We start from the raw sequence: 16,959 nt of genomic DNA, 5'->3' as shown, positions 1-16,959 counted from the left end.
CACAGAGACCATTGGGAAAACAACAGAAAACATAACTACCTGAACTAGACACTCTCACATAAAAAAAAATATGTAATCAAATCGGATGAATAATCTACCTACCCCACCTATTGTAAAATTAAGCGTATTCGGAACCACACAATTTTTTATTAGGCCTAAATTAAAATTCCAAAATAAATACCAAATACTTCCATATGGCCACTTTAAACCTTGATCAATTTGTTCAATTGCACACCAGATGTACAAAAAAGTATGGTACCTCTCTCTGTACCTCTCTATCCAAAGACATGCACTGCAACCACTTCACTACAAAGTGACTTGCGCTGAAAGGGGTTTTATATAGAATTTGTCACGATAACCCATAAGTACACGAGGGTTACATAACAGAGCATCAGGAGAAAATGCAGAACTGACGTTCTCAGTGGGTAAACATGTATATAACTGCTTGTATTTGGACCATAGTCTTTGCGTAGTTAATTGATTTAACTTTGAACTTTTCTGCAACATAACAGGTTATTTATTTGGCCGAGATGTCAGGAATGGAGTTTGTATAGTGAATTTGTTCATTAACATCATGAAAAGATTAAGGAACAATAAATTACATAACATAGCTGCAGATAATAATGGTGTCACTGGGGGGGGGGGGTAAATTGATTTACAGAACACTTTGCTGATAACCGTCACTTCTTTTTCAATTAAAGTGTGTCTACACCCTATGTAGAAGAGGACACAAAGGAAATGCTTAGTACAAATGAAATACTGTAAATAGAAGTGATTTAGTCTCATACAGTTTGCAGTATGAGGGACTGATCGATTGACCATTTCAATTACGCTGTAATAGAAGTTTCTTCAACACATCGCAGCATGATGGAAATGGTATTTGCCAACTATAGGCGAGAATTGTTCTATCTCGCTTATACATTACATCGATGTCACTATTATTCTTTCAACAAAAAATGCTGAAATTTAGTACGAATGTGTCACTTTTAATTTAACATAGATACAAATAATATCAATACTTATAATCAAGGTAATATCATTTGTTCCTAGATTTGTACAATTTGGGCCACAAAGTAATTTATTAATGAAAAGACTTGAACTCTGAACTTCTTGTCTGAATAGTCTAATATTTCGCCTTGATGTTATAGAGCTGTCTAGGTGGGAAGGCAGAGTGACCAAATTGTTGATGAGGAAATCATATATAATTGTGATTTCTTTGCTCAAAATACAAACTTCATATTTATTAAGCTGATTAGCTTCATATTCGGTATGGCTGCGGTTATAGATTAACAATTGTTCAAGGCAAAGCGATCCTAACAAGGATACTATGAGGTAGTGAACTACGTTCTTGGTAGTGTTCAAATATAGCATTCATCGGCATGGCTGATGAAAAACGTCGATGTCGGATGTCACGTGTAGTGTACCACTAAAGACTATAATTAATGATATTAACATGAGTAGCACCACTTTATCTCAATTTAAGTTCACATCGCGGTTGTAAAATATTGAATAGGTAACTTGAACTTTAAACAAATACTATATTAATAGGGTATTTGTGTCTATGGTGATGAAGATTCATCTGTGCAGATGAATAAGTTACAAATATGTATTTTGAAGCCACGCAAGTTGAAAGCTAGGATTGTTCAAGCATTCCGGTAGATTGATAACTTTAAATCACAGCTATCTAGCTTACGGGGAATTCAACGGGTTTTAAAGGGATTTTCATTATTTTGCACCAAAATGCTGATAGGATGAGGGCCATGAGAGCGGAAGTTGAGTAACCTTCTGTTATGTGACTGGACATCTTATCAATGACCTTAAAGAATCTGGTAAGTGTAGAAATGCCCTTGTAGCAAATATTTGTGCGTTTGCAAGAAGTGTCATTATATCAATCTATGTAGATCGTGAGTAACCTTTGCTCGCTTTTGAAGTGGTTCAAATTAAACCCCCTCGACTCTTGCTGTAATCGTTTCAATCAGCAAAGTCTTCATAGAATGTATAGTTGTTAGCAAACTACCTGGCCACCTGTCAGTGTTTCTATTCTGTAAGTTCACCCATTTGCATGGGCTGCGTAAACTACTTGTCAGTGTTTCTATTCTGTAAGTTCACCCATTTCCATGGGCTGTGTAAACTACTTGTCAGTGTTTCTATTCTGTAAGTTCACCCATTTACATGGGCTGTGTAAACTACTTGTCAGTGTTTCTATTCTGTAAGTTCACCCATTTACATGGGCTGTGTAAACTACTTGTCAGTGTTTCTATTCTGTAAGTCACCCATTTACATGGGCTGTGTAAACTACTTGTCAGTGTTTCTATTCTGTAAGTTCACCCATTTCTTGTGCCGTTCTCTCGCTCTTCCATGTATCATTGTCTAAGGATCGGGATCAAGTCATATTGCTTTAAAGAATAGTTAATCATCGGCATTAAAGTGAGCGCCTCATTGTAATATTTATCATGCATTGCCCAGTATGCACTCGCAAGCAGCGTTATGTCTGCACCCGAACACAGTACTTAGTAATTACAAATTCATGACAAAAAGATCGATCACCATGCATAAAATGTTGTTACGTATTTTTACTAATTTTGTTTATTTACAAATCACTTCCCGTACGTACAAATGTACAACGACAAACAATATTAAAGTAATGAATGATATGTATATATGGTTTATCGTTGTACGTACGGGTATTTTTGGCTATTAACAAAAAACTAATTATCGTATCAACGGTTTTCATTTTGACAAACATGATCATACGTATACACTATGTATATTTGGTCAAACATGTGCTCAAGGCGTATCCGAAATGACGCTAACTTCACATATTTTTGGGCGAGACTATAGCTGGCGCTATGATGATCGTTACGACTACAACTAAAATGGCAGGTGCAACTTATAGAGGTAAGTTTTAACGATTGACCTTGCGGACGTTTCATATTGCCACATACAGGTATAGGTATGATATAGGCGACATCAAATGAACGCATATTGTAGGCTATATGAGTATAACAGACCTTGTTAAAAAACGTTGTTGCTTTCAGGTTGTTATGTCGTACATCCATAAAGGTGTTCATTATGGTATATCCATGTATACGTCAAATTATGAATCCTAGCAACGAGTCCGGTGACCCCTATATACTGTGTACCCTCAATATGTCGATCGGAATTGACCTGACACCATGGCATGATTTCGACCACTCATAATACAGACTTCAGACTATATGATCTACTTCCATATACATGATATTCAAGAAACATTGTTCATTGTTCCCGCCAGTGTATACTTTGACTATTGAGAAGGGGTGTTAGATATACCTTTTACCCTAAAGCCAAAGCTGCAGTAGATAATATGAATGTCGAATTTATATCATTATCATCACAAGAATAGATGTTTGAACTCGCCCAGATAAGGAAGTTTAGGTCGGGTCAGTGTTGTTGGCACATTGTTGGTATGGTTAATCATGATTTAAAACGTCTGAATCCGTCCTTGAATAAAGGTGTTGATCAGCTAATATTGACCTAGAAGGGTAATTTAGGACACATTATTAATGTCATGAAACGAAATAGTTTGATTCAGCTTGTCCATGAGATGTAGGTAACAACGAATGTGTGCAAACTCTGCTCCATACCCAGGCTTCATATTATAATATCAATTTACGTTATCCGATTGACCCTTGGTCAATCGAAATGACCAATCCCTTATCAAACAGCAGGGAATACTAGTAATTTTCTTTTATACATAATGTAAAATAAACGACATATACTATTAGAGAAAAATCGTCTATTATACTTCCATTCTGTTTATTTTATTACTACAGGACAACTCGGTCGAAGGCTGTTTTCATTAATTTCAAACCAAACCACGGTTCGACATGTCAAAGCGACCAATGGGAGAAGATTTTTGAACAGTACCTCTGCATTGATTGACATCCAACGAGATCCCACCAATGGTAGGTGTTTTGTATCATTATTTTTGGACTCTAAGATCTAGTGACAAAGAGCAATAAATTTAGAACTTAGACTAAAATGGCAGCTAGAGGTAAGTTTCCTAACTTAACGACTGACCTTGCGAACGTTTCATATTGCCACACACACACACACACACACACACACACACACACACACACACACACACACACACACACACACACACACACACATGTATAGATAGATACATATACGGATGAGATGTTGGCAAAACACAATGCATGTTGTAGGCTACAAGTATAATAGGCCTTAAAAAAAGATTACTCTAAAAAGTTAAACACAGTCTGTGTGTGTGTGTGCGCGCGCGCGGGGGGCGTGCGTGCGTGCGTGTGTGTGTGTGTGTGTGTGCGCGCGCGCGGGCGACGAGATGGTAGTAGGGAGAGGGGAAAGGGAAAGGGACACATTTCTGATCACTGGGCATGTGGATCCAGTGGGCAAGCATATTGTGAAATATTTTAGTGGGAGGGCACATACGGAGAGCTTTCACTTTCCCCAGATAATCATCAATATAACTAAATACTGTTTCAACACAGCTCATTACCTTTTTTCGGATAAACTATTAAACTTGAATTGCACCTGATTAGATTAGAGCCCATTATGGGGAAACCCTTTTGTAAATCCAGGCAAAGAGTCCAGTGACCCCTGTGTACCCTCAGCAAGTCGATCAAATTTGAACTAATTATGCCATGATACGGTATGACCAGTCATAGTCATGTAGAGCTAGGAATATGATCAGCATTCGTACGTAATATTCAGGAGACATTGTTTATTGCTGCTGTCAGTACATGTATATACCTTGATTATAGGGAGGGGTGATAATCACGACTAATTCTAAAGCCAATGCCAAAACGAGCTATAGAAGAAGTGTAATATATTACATTCCGATCTGTTTATTTCAATACTACAGTACAACTCGGTCGAAGGCTGTTTTCATTAATTTCGAACCACACCACTCTTCGACATGTTAAGCTGACCAATGGGAGAAGGTTTCTCAGCAGCACATCAGGGTTTATTGACATCCAACGAGATCCCACCAATCATGGTAGGTGTTTTATATCATTACTTTTGGACTCCGTGATCTAGTAACAAAGAGCAACAAACTTAGATATATATTTGTTCCTTTTGGGGTATGGGTAAAGAGTGAACGGCTCGTATACGGGATATTTGTTATTTAGCTCAGGACGTTTTATCATTTTACTATAATTCTAGTGATACAGATTGAAGCGAATATAGTTCATGTTTCTCGTAGTATCTCAAACACTGTAAGAGTCAGTCTTATAGGGATCTCAGCATGCATACCAATTGTTAAATTAGGAATACTAGCAAGGCATATTCTTAGTCAAAAAAATGGTTCGCGAAAAGGTAAGCTAAATACGATACTGCAATTCCAACCTTCACTGATATCATATAAAGAAACTGCGTGTCAGAGTCAACACGACATGGCATAGTATGTTGATATTTTCGGATCTAACTCATTATCTACCATGCTTTGGCATTTCCATCACAGTGTGACTTTCAGTTTTTTGGGAGAGGGGAAATCGTAGTGATTTATTTTCGATATCAATATCCTTTATAGAGATAGCAGTGTTGAAAATGAACAGTAAACCAGTCAACGTATTCAGCCCAGAGTTTGTAAGTTCCTTCAGAAAAGGTTTACAAGAATTAGAAGATGACGAAAGTTGTAGAGGCCTTATCATAACATCGGTAAGTGAAAATTTAATATTGATATATCAGTTTCTTTTGTAATTATATACACAAATCATAATTAATAAGATGTTGAAATTTGGAGAGTCTGATTTCAAAGGTGGAAATATTCATCGACAAGTAAAAGGTGAAAGTCCTGACATATTTGTGTCTTTCATCAGATGATAAATATACTTTGAACTGTGTGTAAAAGGGATGGACACTATGTTATTTCTTTAGTTATTTCCAATTGCATTGCATTGCATTGTGTTACAGAGAGAGGTGTTGTGTTGACTTGGTATATTTCTGCCTTGTTTGAGTACACTTGTATTGGTTGGTTCTAACAAGTTAGATATGATAGTAACTTATCCAACTTTGAAATCTTTAAGTGAAAGTCAATATTAAACTACATTTTCTAATTTTATTAGCACTATACTGTTTGTTGTGTTTTTTGTGCGTCACCAGGCTCTTCCAGACTTATTTACTGGTGGAATAGATCTCAATTACATCAGTAACATTAGTTACGAAGACATAAGGACCTACTGCAAAGATGTCCAGGACCTGTATGCAAGTGTCATTGGATCCAGATTAATAACAATCGCTGCTATCAATGTAAGCCCTCCCACCTCGTTGTGACACATATAGGAAAGGAGTGAAAACTTTACAAGGTGTTGACTCATATTCTCTGCACATTCTATTGGCATTCATGTCATATACTGCTTATGAAGTGAAACATTGAAAGAATTGTAGCAAATGTGCAAGCTTTCCGGCTTTTGCACAAGTGGGAACATTTTTTCCTAAGTACAAAACATATCTTTGTATACAAAAATAACAAACTACCTATAGGTACAATATACAAAACTAACGCATTTTTACTAACACATCATGTTATTGCAGGGCCAGTCGCCAGCTGGAGGATGTGTTCTATCTCTTGGTTGCGAATACAGAATATTTGCACAAGGGAATTATGTAATTGGTATGAATGAAGTAGCATTGGTAAGAAACAATTTTTGTACAATTTGTGAAATTCTCTGCAAAAAAATAAATGTACTATACAAAAATTATAGTATCCCAAACATCAAATGTGATCTCCAATCGAAAACTCAGAAAGACTCAAGCTTTGTGTACAAGTAAATCGTGAGACGTAAACTCTTTAGGAATGGCACAAGATAATGGATAATGTTGTTTGTTTGTTTGTTTGTTTGTTTGTTTGTTTGTATTGAGTGAAATGTCACTTTTAAGCATATATCATTCCCCCAAAAAAGGCAGCAAAAGGTTTCATTCATATACATTTTATATATTTTATGATTCTTCACTTATGATAGATAATTTTGCAAAATATTTGTAATAATAATAACATGTTTAATATTTTGTAGAACATCGCTATGTTACAGTGGATATCTATCCTTCTTGAAAGTGTTGTTGGGCCTTTGAATGCAGAAAGAGCAATATTGCGAGGGAGATTTTTTAAACCTGAAGAAGCCTTAAACATAGGTTTAGTAGACCACGTTGTTCCAGCCAATGAACTTCTACAGAAAAGTATTAACATTTTAACGCAGTGTCTCAAAGTTCCTGGTAAGCAATATCGGGTAAAATAATATATATATATATATATATATATATATATATATATATATATATATATATATATATATATATATATATATATATATATATATATATATTGTGCTGTGATACGTTACAATGATTAATATTTAAACAATAATGTACGCCCTCATAGCCCATAATGGACTGTCGCCTCGCCCATTATGTCGTTCAAAGTTTGCTTTCGTCCATTATGGACCGGGAGGGCGTACATTATTGTTATTATTTTATAGTTTTGCCAAATCCAGTGAATTTGTAGACCGAGAAACGCAAAACAACGTATAATATACACAGCGCTGAACATCGTCTGCCATGTTCGGCCCGAAAGCTGAATACTAATCATAGCGACACACCTACGTACACGTACACACACATATACACTTCAATGAACTGCTGTGAACACAAATTTGTTTCATGAATGCGTTGTATTTTTAAACAGTGGAAATGACAATCATAAGTAACAACATACATTTCGAAAAAATACCTAGTCGTATGAAGAAACAGAACAAATAAGCTTGTATTGTTATGCTCGTTCCGGGGCCGCGATGCCCAATAACAGAGTACATTATCAGTAATAATGTACAGCAATGACGTAACAAAATTCACTGGAATTGGCAATGCTATAATATAATAATATTCAACGTATATAATATGTTATGGTAAAATAAAAACAACAAATTTTCATCAATACAATATATTATGCCATGCACGAGCCATTTAGAACAAAAATATTGAATATATAGTTTGGTCGTTCTACGTCACGACAACGCGTGACTATGTCACAACAGCGCCTGTCGACGTCATTGGTTCTGCCTTATACGAAATATGAGTCAAAACGTTCAAAATTGTCATTCGTATTTTCCATGGCTGAAAGAAAAATATTAGGGAACAACATCTAATTATAATACCATATATCATATCATCATGTTATATTATATCATATCATATATCGTATCATATCATATCACATCTCATATGCAATGTAATGTAATTAATGTATGCCAATTGCAATTTTATATTATGGTAAACATAATATAATTCTGGAACGTACTCATTCATTTATTATGACTGTTTGCAGACTTAGCGAGAAAGATTACAAAACGAAGACTAAGAGAGGCAATTCTCAATGACATGACCAATGGGAAAGAAGAATATGCCGATCAATTTGCAGACTGTGTGGTCCAGGAGAGTGTCAAGAAAACTATACAAGAAGCCCTTGAGAAGTTGAAGGAACGGAAAAGAAATACATAATTATGATTAACAAAGATGGTCGCATCGATCTTATAACCATGACTTGAAATATTTCAATTGAGACTTCGATGACTGTCATTACCATGATGTATGCAACATCGTTTATAAAACACAAAACCCTCGTGAACTGTGTAACACGTGCACATATCAAATCTCTGTATTGGACTTGTGTATGAAGTGAGAATATGAAAATGTTCTATAAATGTATAGTTATATACTAACCGTCAGGGCCCATGTGAAAGTAAAATTATTTTACCTGACTTAATAACAGTAGTATATATCGATAGACCTGAAAATGTGCTTGTTTATTTTATTTTAATTCCATCTGCGCTTCTTGTATGTATGTAAGTCTGGGCCAGTCGTATTAATATTTGATCAAGTAGCGGTTCGATTTAGTTTTATCATACAAATTGCAGTATGAGGTTGCTGATTCGATTACGCTGTAGGAGTTTTTTTCAAGACATCGAAGCACAGTGGAAATGATATTTTATCGATGTCACAATCCATTCTTTCAATAAAAAAAACAATATCAAAACCCGAAGTAGATAAAGGAAAATTACGGATAGCATCGCTTCTATATCCATCTCTAATTTATGACAAGTTTTCAATCCATCCTTCAATACATCCACGTACCCCTCCACGTACACTTCTCTACACATTTGTTTTAACACCGAATTTATTTTATTGAGTAAGTGAAAATTACATGTGAGTACACAACGCAGTGCGACATTGACAAACATGTTACATCATAAAAACGAACGATCAACATCGCTGTTAATTTCGTTGAGACAATATTCTGGATAACCACATAAAGAACTCAACGAAAACAGAACAATAAAGATAAAAATACAAATAAAAGACTATTCTTCAGAGCTCCAACCTATACCGTATAGAGTAGTGAAAGGTGGTGTTTTCATCAGTCCAACTTTGGTGGCGGTATAGCTTTAAGTCCTTTGCCAGGAAAGATGCCATTGGCCGTCCCCACAGAAGTGGTGTCTTCGAGTAGGTGCATCACTGCTGATGTAATCTCTGATAACCTTCATAGAGAGGACGTCATTTTATTGGTATTACAAAGTACTCAAAATACAACAACGATAGACTATAACCTGTAATTTTTCCGTTTATACAAAACGGACAATAAATTAAACAAAACAAAACAAACAAACAAACAACCAGCCAAACAAACACATACATACATACATACATACATACATACATACATACATACATACATACATACATACATACATACATACATCAGTCCTCCTCTACCCCCTCGTCTTCCTCGTCGTCATCATCACCACCACCACCACCACCACCACCAGCAACAACAACAACAACAACAACAACAACAACAATGCCGATAACAACAACAGTGCGCCAATTATAACAAAATCGTAGGTAATATATTTCCTATAGATTTACTGGCAATTTATGCAAGAAAATGTTATAGACTAAACTGGATGTCAACAATGTCCATTTTGTAGTAAGTCTTATGTTCTACCATGTACAAACTTACTTAAGGTGGAGATGCACAAAAAATCGTTATTTTGACCATTTTTGAGATTATGTGCTCTTTTGCCATAGTAAATATTCTTCTTCAGAGAAAACTGGACTGGGTTTGAGTTTTGCAAATCCCGAAAAATCATGAACAAAAGAAGTAAACAAATGCACGGGTACCAAAACGCTAAAGAAGCCCTATTTTATCACTATAAACTCACGATATTTGCATACAACTAAGACGATTGACAGAGGATTATGCAAAATATACGCGGTGTCAAATTCGCGCATGCTCAGATCACACACGAATCACTAGCACTGTAACCATATGGAGTAAAAGGGGAGATATCTCCATGACGGTACCATGAAGGAAAGAAAAAGATGTGGGTATCCCGGGCGTAACTTTATTTCTCTTCTAGTAGTGACGTCGCAACGTTAATGACGTCAAAAATATCTGTATAACGCATATGAACAAACGAGTAAAACCTCTCAAAGAATACCGATATTTGACCATACGTTTCCGAAATTCACTGATGACCGAGTTTCGTACACCGCCGCGTCTCAAGATTTACTGCTCACGTCCTAATATCTGATTCTTGTACTTTGAAAACTGTTGATACTTTGCTGGTCATGGTCAAATGTAAGCTGACACATTTCAATCACGTACTCCAAAATCCTGCGAATTAGTAACTGTCTTGTTTCAGAACCTTCCGGCGCGACACAGAGTCCGTGCATACTCGCTGTGAAAATCATTATGTACGTACGGTACACTGTACACACGTCAGGCTTTCGGTCGGTCGATCGATCATTACAGACATTTGAACGGGTGACCCTAAAACGAACGACAACCCGAATGACGGAAAACGAATGACAGCATTTCCAGTATGTAAACAGTGGAATGTCACCCTTTTCTACATTCAGTTAGTTGAAGGACACCCTCTGCACTGTAAAACGAGTGGAATGACAGCCGCCACTCTATAAAATAAGTGGAGTGACAGCATTTTCAATGCTTTGGAACTGGAATGACAGCGTTTCCAGTATGTAAACAATGGAATGACACCCCTTTCTACATTCAGTTAGTTGAATGACACCCTCTGCACTGTAAATCCAGTGGAATGACAGCCGCCACTCTATAAAATAAGTGGAATGACAGCATTTTCAATGCTTTGGAACTGGAATGACAGCGTTTCCAGTATGTAAACAGTGGAATGACACCCCTTTCTACATTCAGTTAGTTGAATGACACCCTCTACACTGTAGATCCAGTGGAATGACAGCCGCCACTCTATAAAATAAGTGGAATGACAGCATTTCCAATGCTTTTGGAACTGGAATGACAGCATTTCCAGTATGTAAACAGTGGAATGACACCCCTTTCTACATTCAGTTAGTTGAATGACACCCTCTGCACTTTAAATCCAGTGGAATGACAGCCGCCACTGTATAAAATAAGTGGAATGACAGCATTTTCATTGCTTTGGAACTGGAATGACAGCGTTTCCAGTATGTAAACAGTGGAATGACACCCCTTTCTACATTCAGTTAGTTGAATGACACCCTCTGCACTTTAAATCCAGTGGAATGACAGCCGCCACTCTATAACATAAGTGGAATGACAGCATTTTCAATGCTTTGGAACTGGAATGACAGCGTTTCCAGTATGTAAACAGTGGAATGACACCCCTTTCTACATTCAGTTACTTGAATGACACCCTCTACACTGTAGATCCAGGAATGACAGCCGCCACTCCATAAAATAAGTGGAATGACAGCATTTCCAATTGATTGAATAGTTAACCAAGTTATTAACTTTTAAATCAATCAGCATATGTATGTATGTATGTATGTATGTATGTATGTATGTATGTATGTATGTATGTATGTATGTATGTATGTATGTATGTATGTGTGTATGTGTGTGTGTGTATGTATGTTTGTATGTATGTATGTATGTATGTATGTATGTATGTATGTATGTGTAACGAAAACGAATTTGAAATGAAAATCAATTTGCAAATGAAAGTGAAAACAAATTTGAAATGAAAATCGATTTGCAAATGAAAGTGAAAACAAATTTGAAATGAAATCGATTTGTGAAAAAAAAAATTCTTTTTTTTTCTTTTTTCGTTTTTCTCCTATTTTTCTTCCTTTTTTTCGTTTTTTTAAAATCAAAATTGATACGTGATATCATGAGCCTCCTCGGTTGCCGTACTCCACTGTAGTGTAGGTGACAGAAGGGGTAGCTAAAATAATGCTAGAGTTTCAATTGGCGGGGCTTAACATTTTTTGAGAAGAGAGGGTGAGGGGAACTACACCATTTGTTTGACCGTAAATTGTGTACATTTCCTAACTGTAGCTATGCAGACAAATTGCACGAGATAGTATCAAGGTGACTGAATAAGTTCTATCTAAACTCGACCTGAAATATTTTGCTATCATTATATATGGTTTGTTTTATCCTTGTCAAGCATTGTGTAAAAAAGAAATCGACCTACTTACCCAATGTGATGGGTTAGGTTACCCGTTGACCAGCATTTTTTTATTTTTCTGACCTTACATATCATATGTAATTGTGTATGCTAAAATAGATATTATGTAAATTGCATGCAAATTTATGTAAATTAGCACTTTTCTAAATTTAAATGCATGATTGCACCAAGACAAAGTTCTGCCCCCCCCCCCCCCTTGGCAATTTGGTCAGGCTACGGCCCTGCTGATCACTAGACACAGATAAAAACGGCAACCCTTATTAGTTTTCAGGCATATATTTACTGATATACTGAGTTACTGAATGGAACAACTATTATATATGTTCATGTAGTATAAATAGATAACAACAAAAGATGTTACCATGTTGATTTTGTTACCATTTGTTTTCATCCAATACACTGATTTATTCCAATGATAGAAATTGCAGTGCTGAAGATGAACAACAAACCATGGAATTGTTTTACCAGAGATTTCATGCTTGGACTGACGAAATACATACGAGATTTGATGAATCGTGCGGGGCCTTATTGTTACATCAGTAAGTATTAGTACCAAATGTAAAATACATACGAGATTTGGAAGCAAATGAATCGTGTCGGGGCCTTATTGTTACATCAGTAAGTGTCAGTACCAAGCTTAAGTGTAAAATACATACGAGATTTGGAAGCAGTTGAATCGTGTCGGGACCTTATTGTTGCATCAGTAAGTGTTAGTACCAAATGTAAAATACATACGAGATTTGGAAGCAGATGAATCGTGTTGGGGCCTATTGTTACACTTGTGTCAGTACAGTAGAAAATATTTCTTGAAATGAAGTGCCACATTACTCTGGTAATTTGTGCAAGCCTTCCAACATCTTTCAATTGATGCTGACGTGTATTGCTAGTCTTATCGCCTGCAGGTATACACGTCACATGTCATCCCGGTGTCCTTCTTGGATCAACATTAACGTTTATTGGCAATATCATTTCCAATTTCGGCTTTTTATGTAAATATCATTGCGAAATTTTCATGAAAAATCTTGCAGAATTTTCCCGTTCCCAATTGGATATATGTTCCTTTTTTAAATTTATGTTGTGGGAACTTTGGTAGCGGAAATATTAATACTATTAACAGGGAAACTCTACAACCCAGAAAAGGTTTTGAAAATTGGTTTGGTTGACCAACTCGTCGAGAGTGACGAGTTGCAGCGAAGTGTGGACTTTGTAACACGATGTTTGAATGTTCAAGGTTGACTACAAATTGTCATCGTGTGGGAGATTATAAGTAACAAGTACACAGTTCGTACGATACTTTATTTCACATTTGGAAGACATGTTGTTGATCCGTATACGTAAGCACTCACTGCTGGAGTTTAAGCCTTGCTGCTAGACCTTCGGGTTTCTTTCGATACAACAAGCGACGGTCTGAAAGATGCAGTCGAGGGCGGAACATGGGAAGAGATTCGAAGTCATGGATCGTCTGTAGACTACATATATTAAGTTGATTGGGAAATATCAAAATGTGCAACAGGCAAGGTATCTATATTCAACATAAGGTATCTGAGGCATCTATCATGACTCGTACATTCCATTTGATTTTTTAAAAGTCTCTCTCTCTCTCTCTCTCTCTCTCTCTCTCTCTCTCTCTCCCATATCTCATCAAACCTCATCAACACTCACACCAGTTATTACAGACCAATTACACTTTAAATTTGTAACACTTTAATATTGTCTAATAATAACCGAGTATAAATCTGAGTAACCATCATAAATCGAAGTTTTCAACCATGCTTACATGCCCCATGTATCATTCATCATGTATCACTTTTACCGTTTCAAAGACTTTCCTTATAAATTCTCTGTGACTGTTATAAAAGAGTTACACTTCTCGTATATTTTCTGTGCATCGGTAATAGCCCTTTCTTTAAGTTTCATTGCCGGTGTTGTTGGTGACAAAAGATTTGATAGTTGCAGCGATAATGCAAAAAAGAAATGGTATTAAAAGTTCAATATTATAGTGGTATGTATTATCAGAAATTACATTTATAAAACAAACCTGTGTTCTGAAAATCTTCACTCACACTACTTTATTGAGAACTGTATTTATCATGTTTGAATTCATGTCAGAATGAAAGGGTACTGAGAAACACACCCACCAAAGCTCTATTTTATTGTACCAAGTGGAATATACTGGGTTAAAGACTACATGTTGACATTCGCTATCTAACTTAAACAATACAAAGCCATATTTCGAATAAAATTGATGTTATAAATGTTGCTACGTGTATGCAATGAAAATGTACACAAATCTTGAGTTCCCATCACCCTTAAAAATGTCTTCTTTTTAATTTGAATATTTCAAGTACACATGACGATTGTCCATATAATGAGAAAAAATATCAAAATGAGTGAAAAAATGATTGTTGCTACGTGTATTAAATGAAACTGTTAAAAAAAACGAAAGAGTCTTGAGTTCTCATGACCCTCGTTGCATTTTAAAATTTCTTCTTTTCTATTTGAACATTTCGAGTACTCATGTCCATATGATGAGAAAAATGGTTGTAAAATGAAATATCATTGGATTTACTTTACTTACTATGATTGATAATGTTAAGTTTTGCTGCAAGCAACAATCTCAATGAATCTAATTGATGTTACTTGAAAACAAAGTGTTATGAATGCATTGTTTAAATAAGACGGTTATATCATCTATGTTGATCGTGTAAGCAAGGGTCGAATAAACTTCATAAAACACACAATCTTGTGAGAAGATTCCTACTTAATTGAAAACTTTACATAACTAAAATATGACTCTAATGATACATCCTATGCAATGAAGCACGGTTTGGTGTTCCGTACACACGTGACATGTGGTAAATCGGCCAGACTATGACGTCACAAGTTTATATGGAGATTGCATTAGGCAGTACAGATGGGTGTAGGTAACCATAGGATACAATTCTGTACCGGTTTCGTTCTTCGATCGTTTTCTCGATTTTCTTCAGATCTTCTCTCAACCTGAAATGTGAATAATATCACATAAGTATATGATAAGATAATAACTGATTGGCGCCCGTGATGTCGAGAAACTACGCATGCGTATACCTGTCAAAAATAAAGGACTCGATAAAGGGTGATTGTTTAGTTGTCTCAAAGCATATCTCAACATTGTGATACTAGTTACGAGTTTTATGTAAGTATTCATTCAGATAAAGAACAAGTGTCTCAAATTGCCACTTTTACTTACTCCTTGATTGCTGATTGGCTGATATTGTCACTTTGATACATATTATCAAAGTAGCCCAATTGCTCTGTTCCGAACATACTCAGTGATTTGGCCATCACCATAATCTTCAGCTGTGTTGATTTGTCTGGTAAATATGTCAACACGTCTTTCTCAGTTAATGGTGTCTGTGAATGAAACAAAATGGTTTCAGATGGTGACAACTGAGGTAAAAACTCGTGCGGTTGACTTATAAGTTATAGTCTGTTTGTGATCTCGTACACTGATAAAACAAACATTCAAGATATAATTTTCAGATTTTGATTTTTTGATCGTAGAATACATTCACATTGCTTGAGAAAATAATAAAGTTCTACGTGCCCCACCATCCACAGTGAGGTCCTAGGGTTGTCACAGTAACTGAGTATCTTTTCAAAATAACAAATACAATCAAATGTTGAGACTTACCTTATCCTTTGGTGGATTCCCTCTTAGATAAATCGTATACTTCAGAGGGTTGGCATATTGGTCATATTGATTGAAGTTTACAGCTCCGTGGGTTACACTGCTAGTAAATATGACACACGTGATAACTTGTATCACATCATCAGTCGTTGAGAATTTTCCATTTCCTGGCATACCCTAGGGTACAAGTAATGCGAGAGATTGAATAGGAGAGGAACACTTAGAGAAAGGAATGCATGAGAGAGACAGACAGACAGAGACAGACAGACAGACAGACAGACAGACAGACAGACAGACAGACGGACAGACAGACAGACAGACAGATCTACAGACAGACAGACAGACAGACAGATCCACAGACAGACAGACAGACAGGGCCACAGAGAGTGAGAGAGACAGGCCTATCGATATTTGAGCAGAAAATGGGGATAGGCAAATAATATATGTACATATCTGTGAGAAACTCAATGCATTCATTCACTCCTTTAGAACAAGACGGTTAGATAATTCTCGCCACTTTTTCACAAACATTTATAAGTCAGCAACAGTGTTGCCATTCTTTTGTTTCAAGGTTTAATTTGGTTCAAATCATGAGCAAAATATTTCGGAACCCCCCCCCCCCTTCAGACCATCAGCATGTTCATGCCACCGCCCCCCCCTTTGAACCCTTCATGCCCCCCCCCTCCAAAAAAAAAAAATTCTCCCCAATGTTTGAGTTGGAATTAATATGGGACCAACAAGCTGTATTTGTTTTCATACGTATTCTCGTAAGGTTAT

General features: G+C 36.2%; 2 protein-coding genes across 2 annotated transcripts in view; one reads left to right on the top strand and one right to left on the bottom strand.

Moving 5' to 3' along the window:
• Positions 1-2,876: 2,876 nt before the first annotated feature.
• Positions 2,877-8,523, top strand: LOC144435516 (enoyl-CoA delta isomerase 1, mitochondrial-like). Its single transcript, XM_078124106.1, has 8 exons — positions 2,877-2,898; positions 3,816-3,947; positions 4,892-5,026; positions 5,561-5,688; positions 6,133-6,279; positions 6,565-6,663; positions 7,044-7,242; positions 8,351-8,523. The coding sequence occupies exons 1-8, from the start codon at positions 2,877-2,879 to the stop codon at positions 8,521-8,523; spliced, it is 1,035 nt and encodes a 344-aa protein (XP_077980232.1).
• Positions 8,524-14,213: 5,690 nt separating this feature from the next.
• LOC144435110 (polyunsaturated fatty acid 5-lipoxygenase-like) overlaps positions 14,214-16,959 on the bottom strand; it is a 51,204-nt gene continuing 48,458 nt past the window's right edge. Inside the window, exons 12-14 of the mRNA XM_078123670.1 lie at positions 16,186-16,359; positions 15,742-15,905; positions 14,214-15,512 (exon numbers count right to left, since the gene is read on the bottom strand). Of these exons, the coding sequence (XP_077979796.1) occupies positions 15,398-15,512; positions 15,742-15,905; positions 16,186-16,359 (453 nt within the window). The 3' untranslated portion in view covers positions 14,214-15,397. The remainder of the gene's footprint in view (positions 15,513-15,741; positions 15,906-16,185; positions 16,360-16,959) is intronic.

The sequence above is a fragment of the Glandiceps talaboti genome, chromosome 5 (genome assembly GCF_964340395.1).
Source record: "Glandiceps talaboti chromosome 5, keGlaTala1.1, whole genome shotgun sequence".
In the NCBI taxonomy this organism is placed as follows: domain Eukaryota; kingdom Metazoa; phylum Hemichordata; class Enteropneusta; family Spengelidae; genus Glandiceps; species Glandiceps talaboti.
The sequence above is the reverse complement of the archived record's forward strand: the minus strand, read 5'-3'. Positions and strand labels throughout refer to the sequence as shown.

Excerpts from the sequence above, each read along its gene's own strand:
- LOC144435516 (XM_078124106.1), top strand. The coding sequence starts at position 2,877 with ATGGCAGGTGCAACTTATAGAG. Across the intron at positions 5,689-6,132 it reads GAGGCCTTATCATAACATCG|GCTCTTCCAGACTTATTTAC; the intron begins GTAAGTGAAAAT and ends GTGCGTCACCAG. Across the intron at positions 6,664-7,043 it reads GTATGAATGAAGTAGCATTG|AACATCGCTATGTTACAGTG; the intron begins GTAAGAAACAAT and ends AATATTTTGTAG.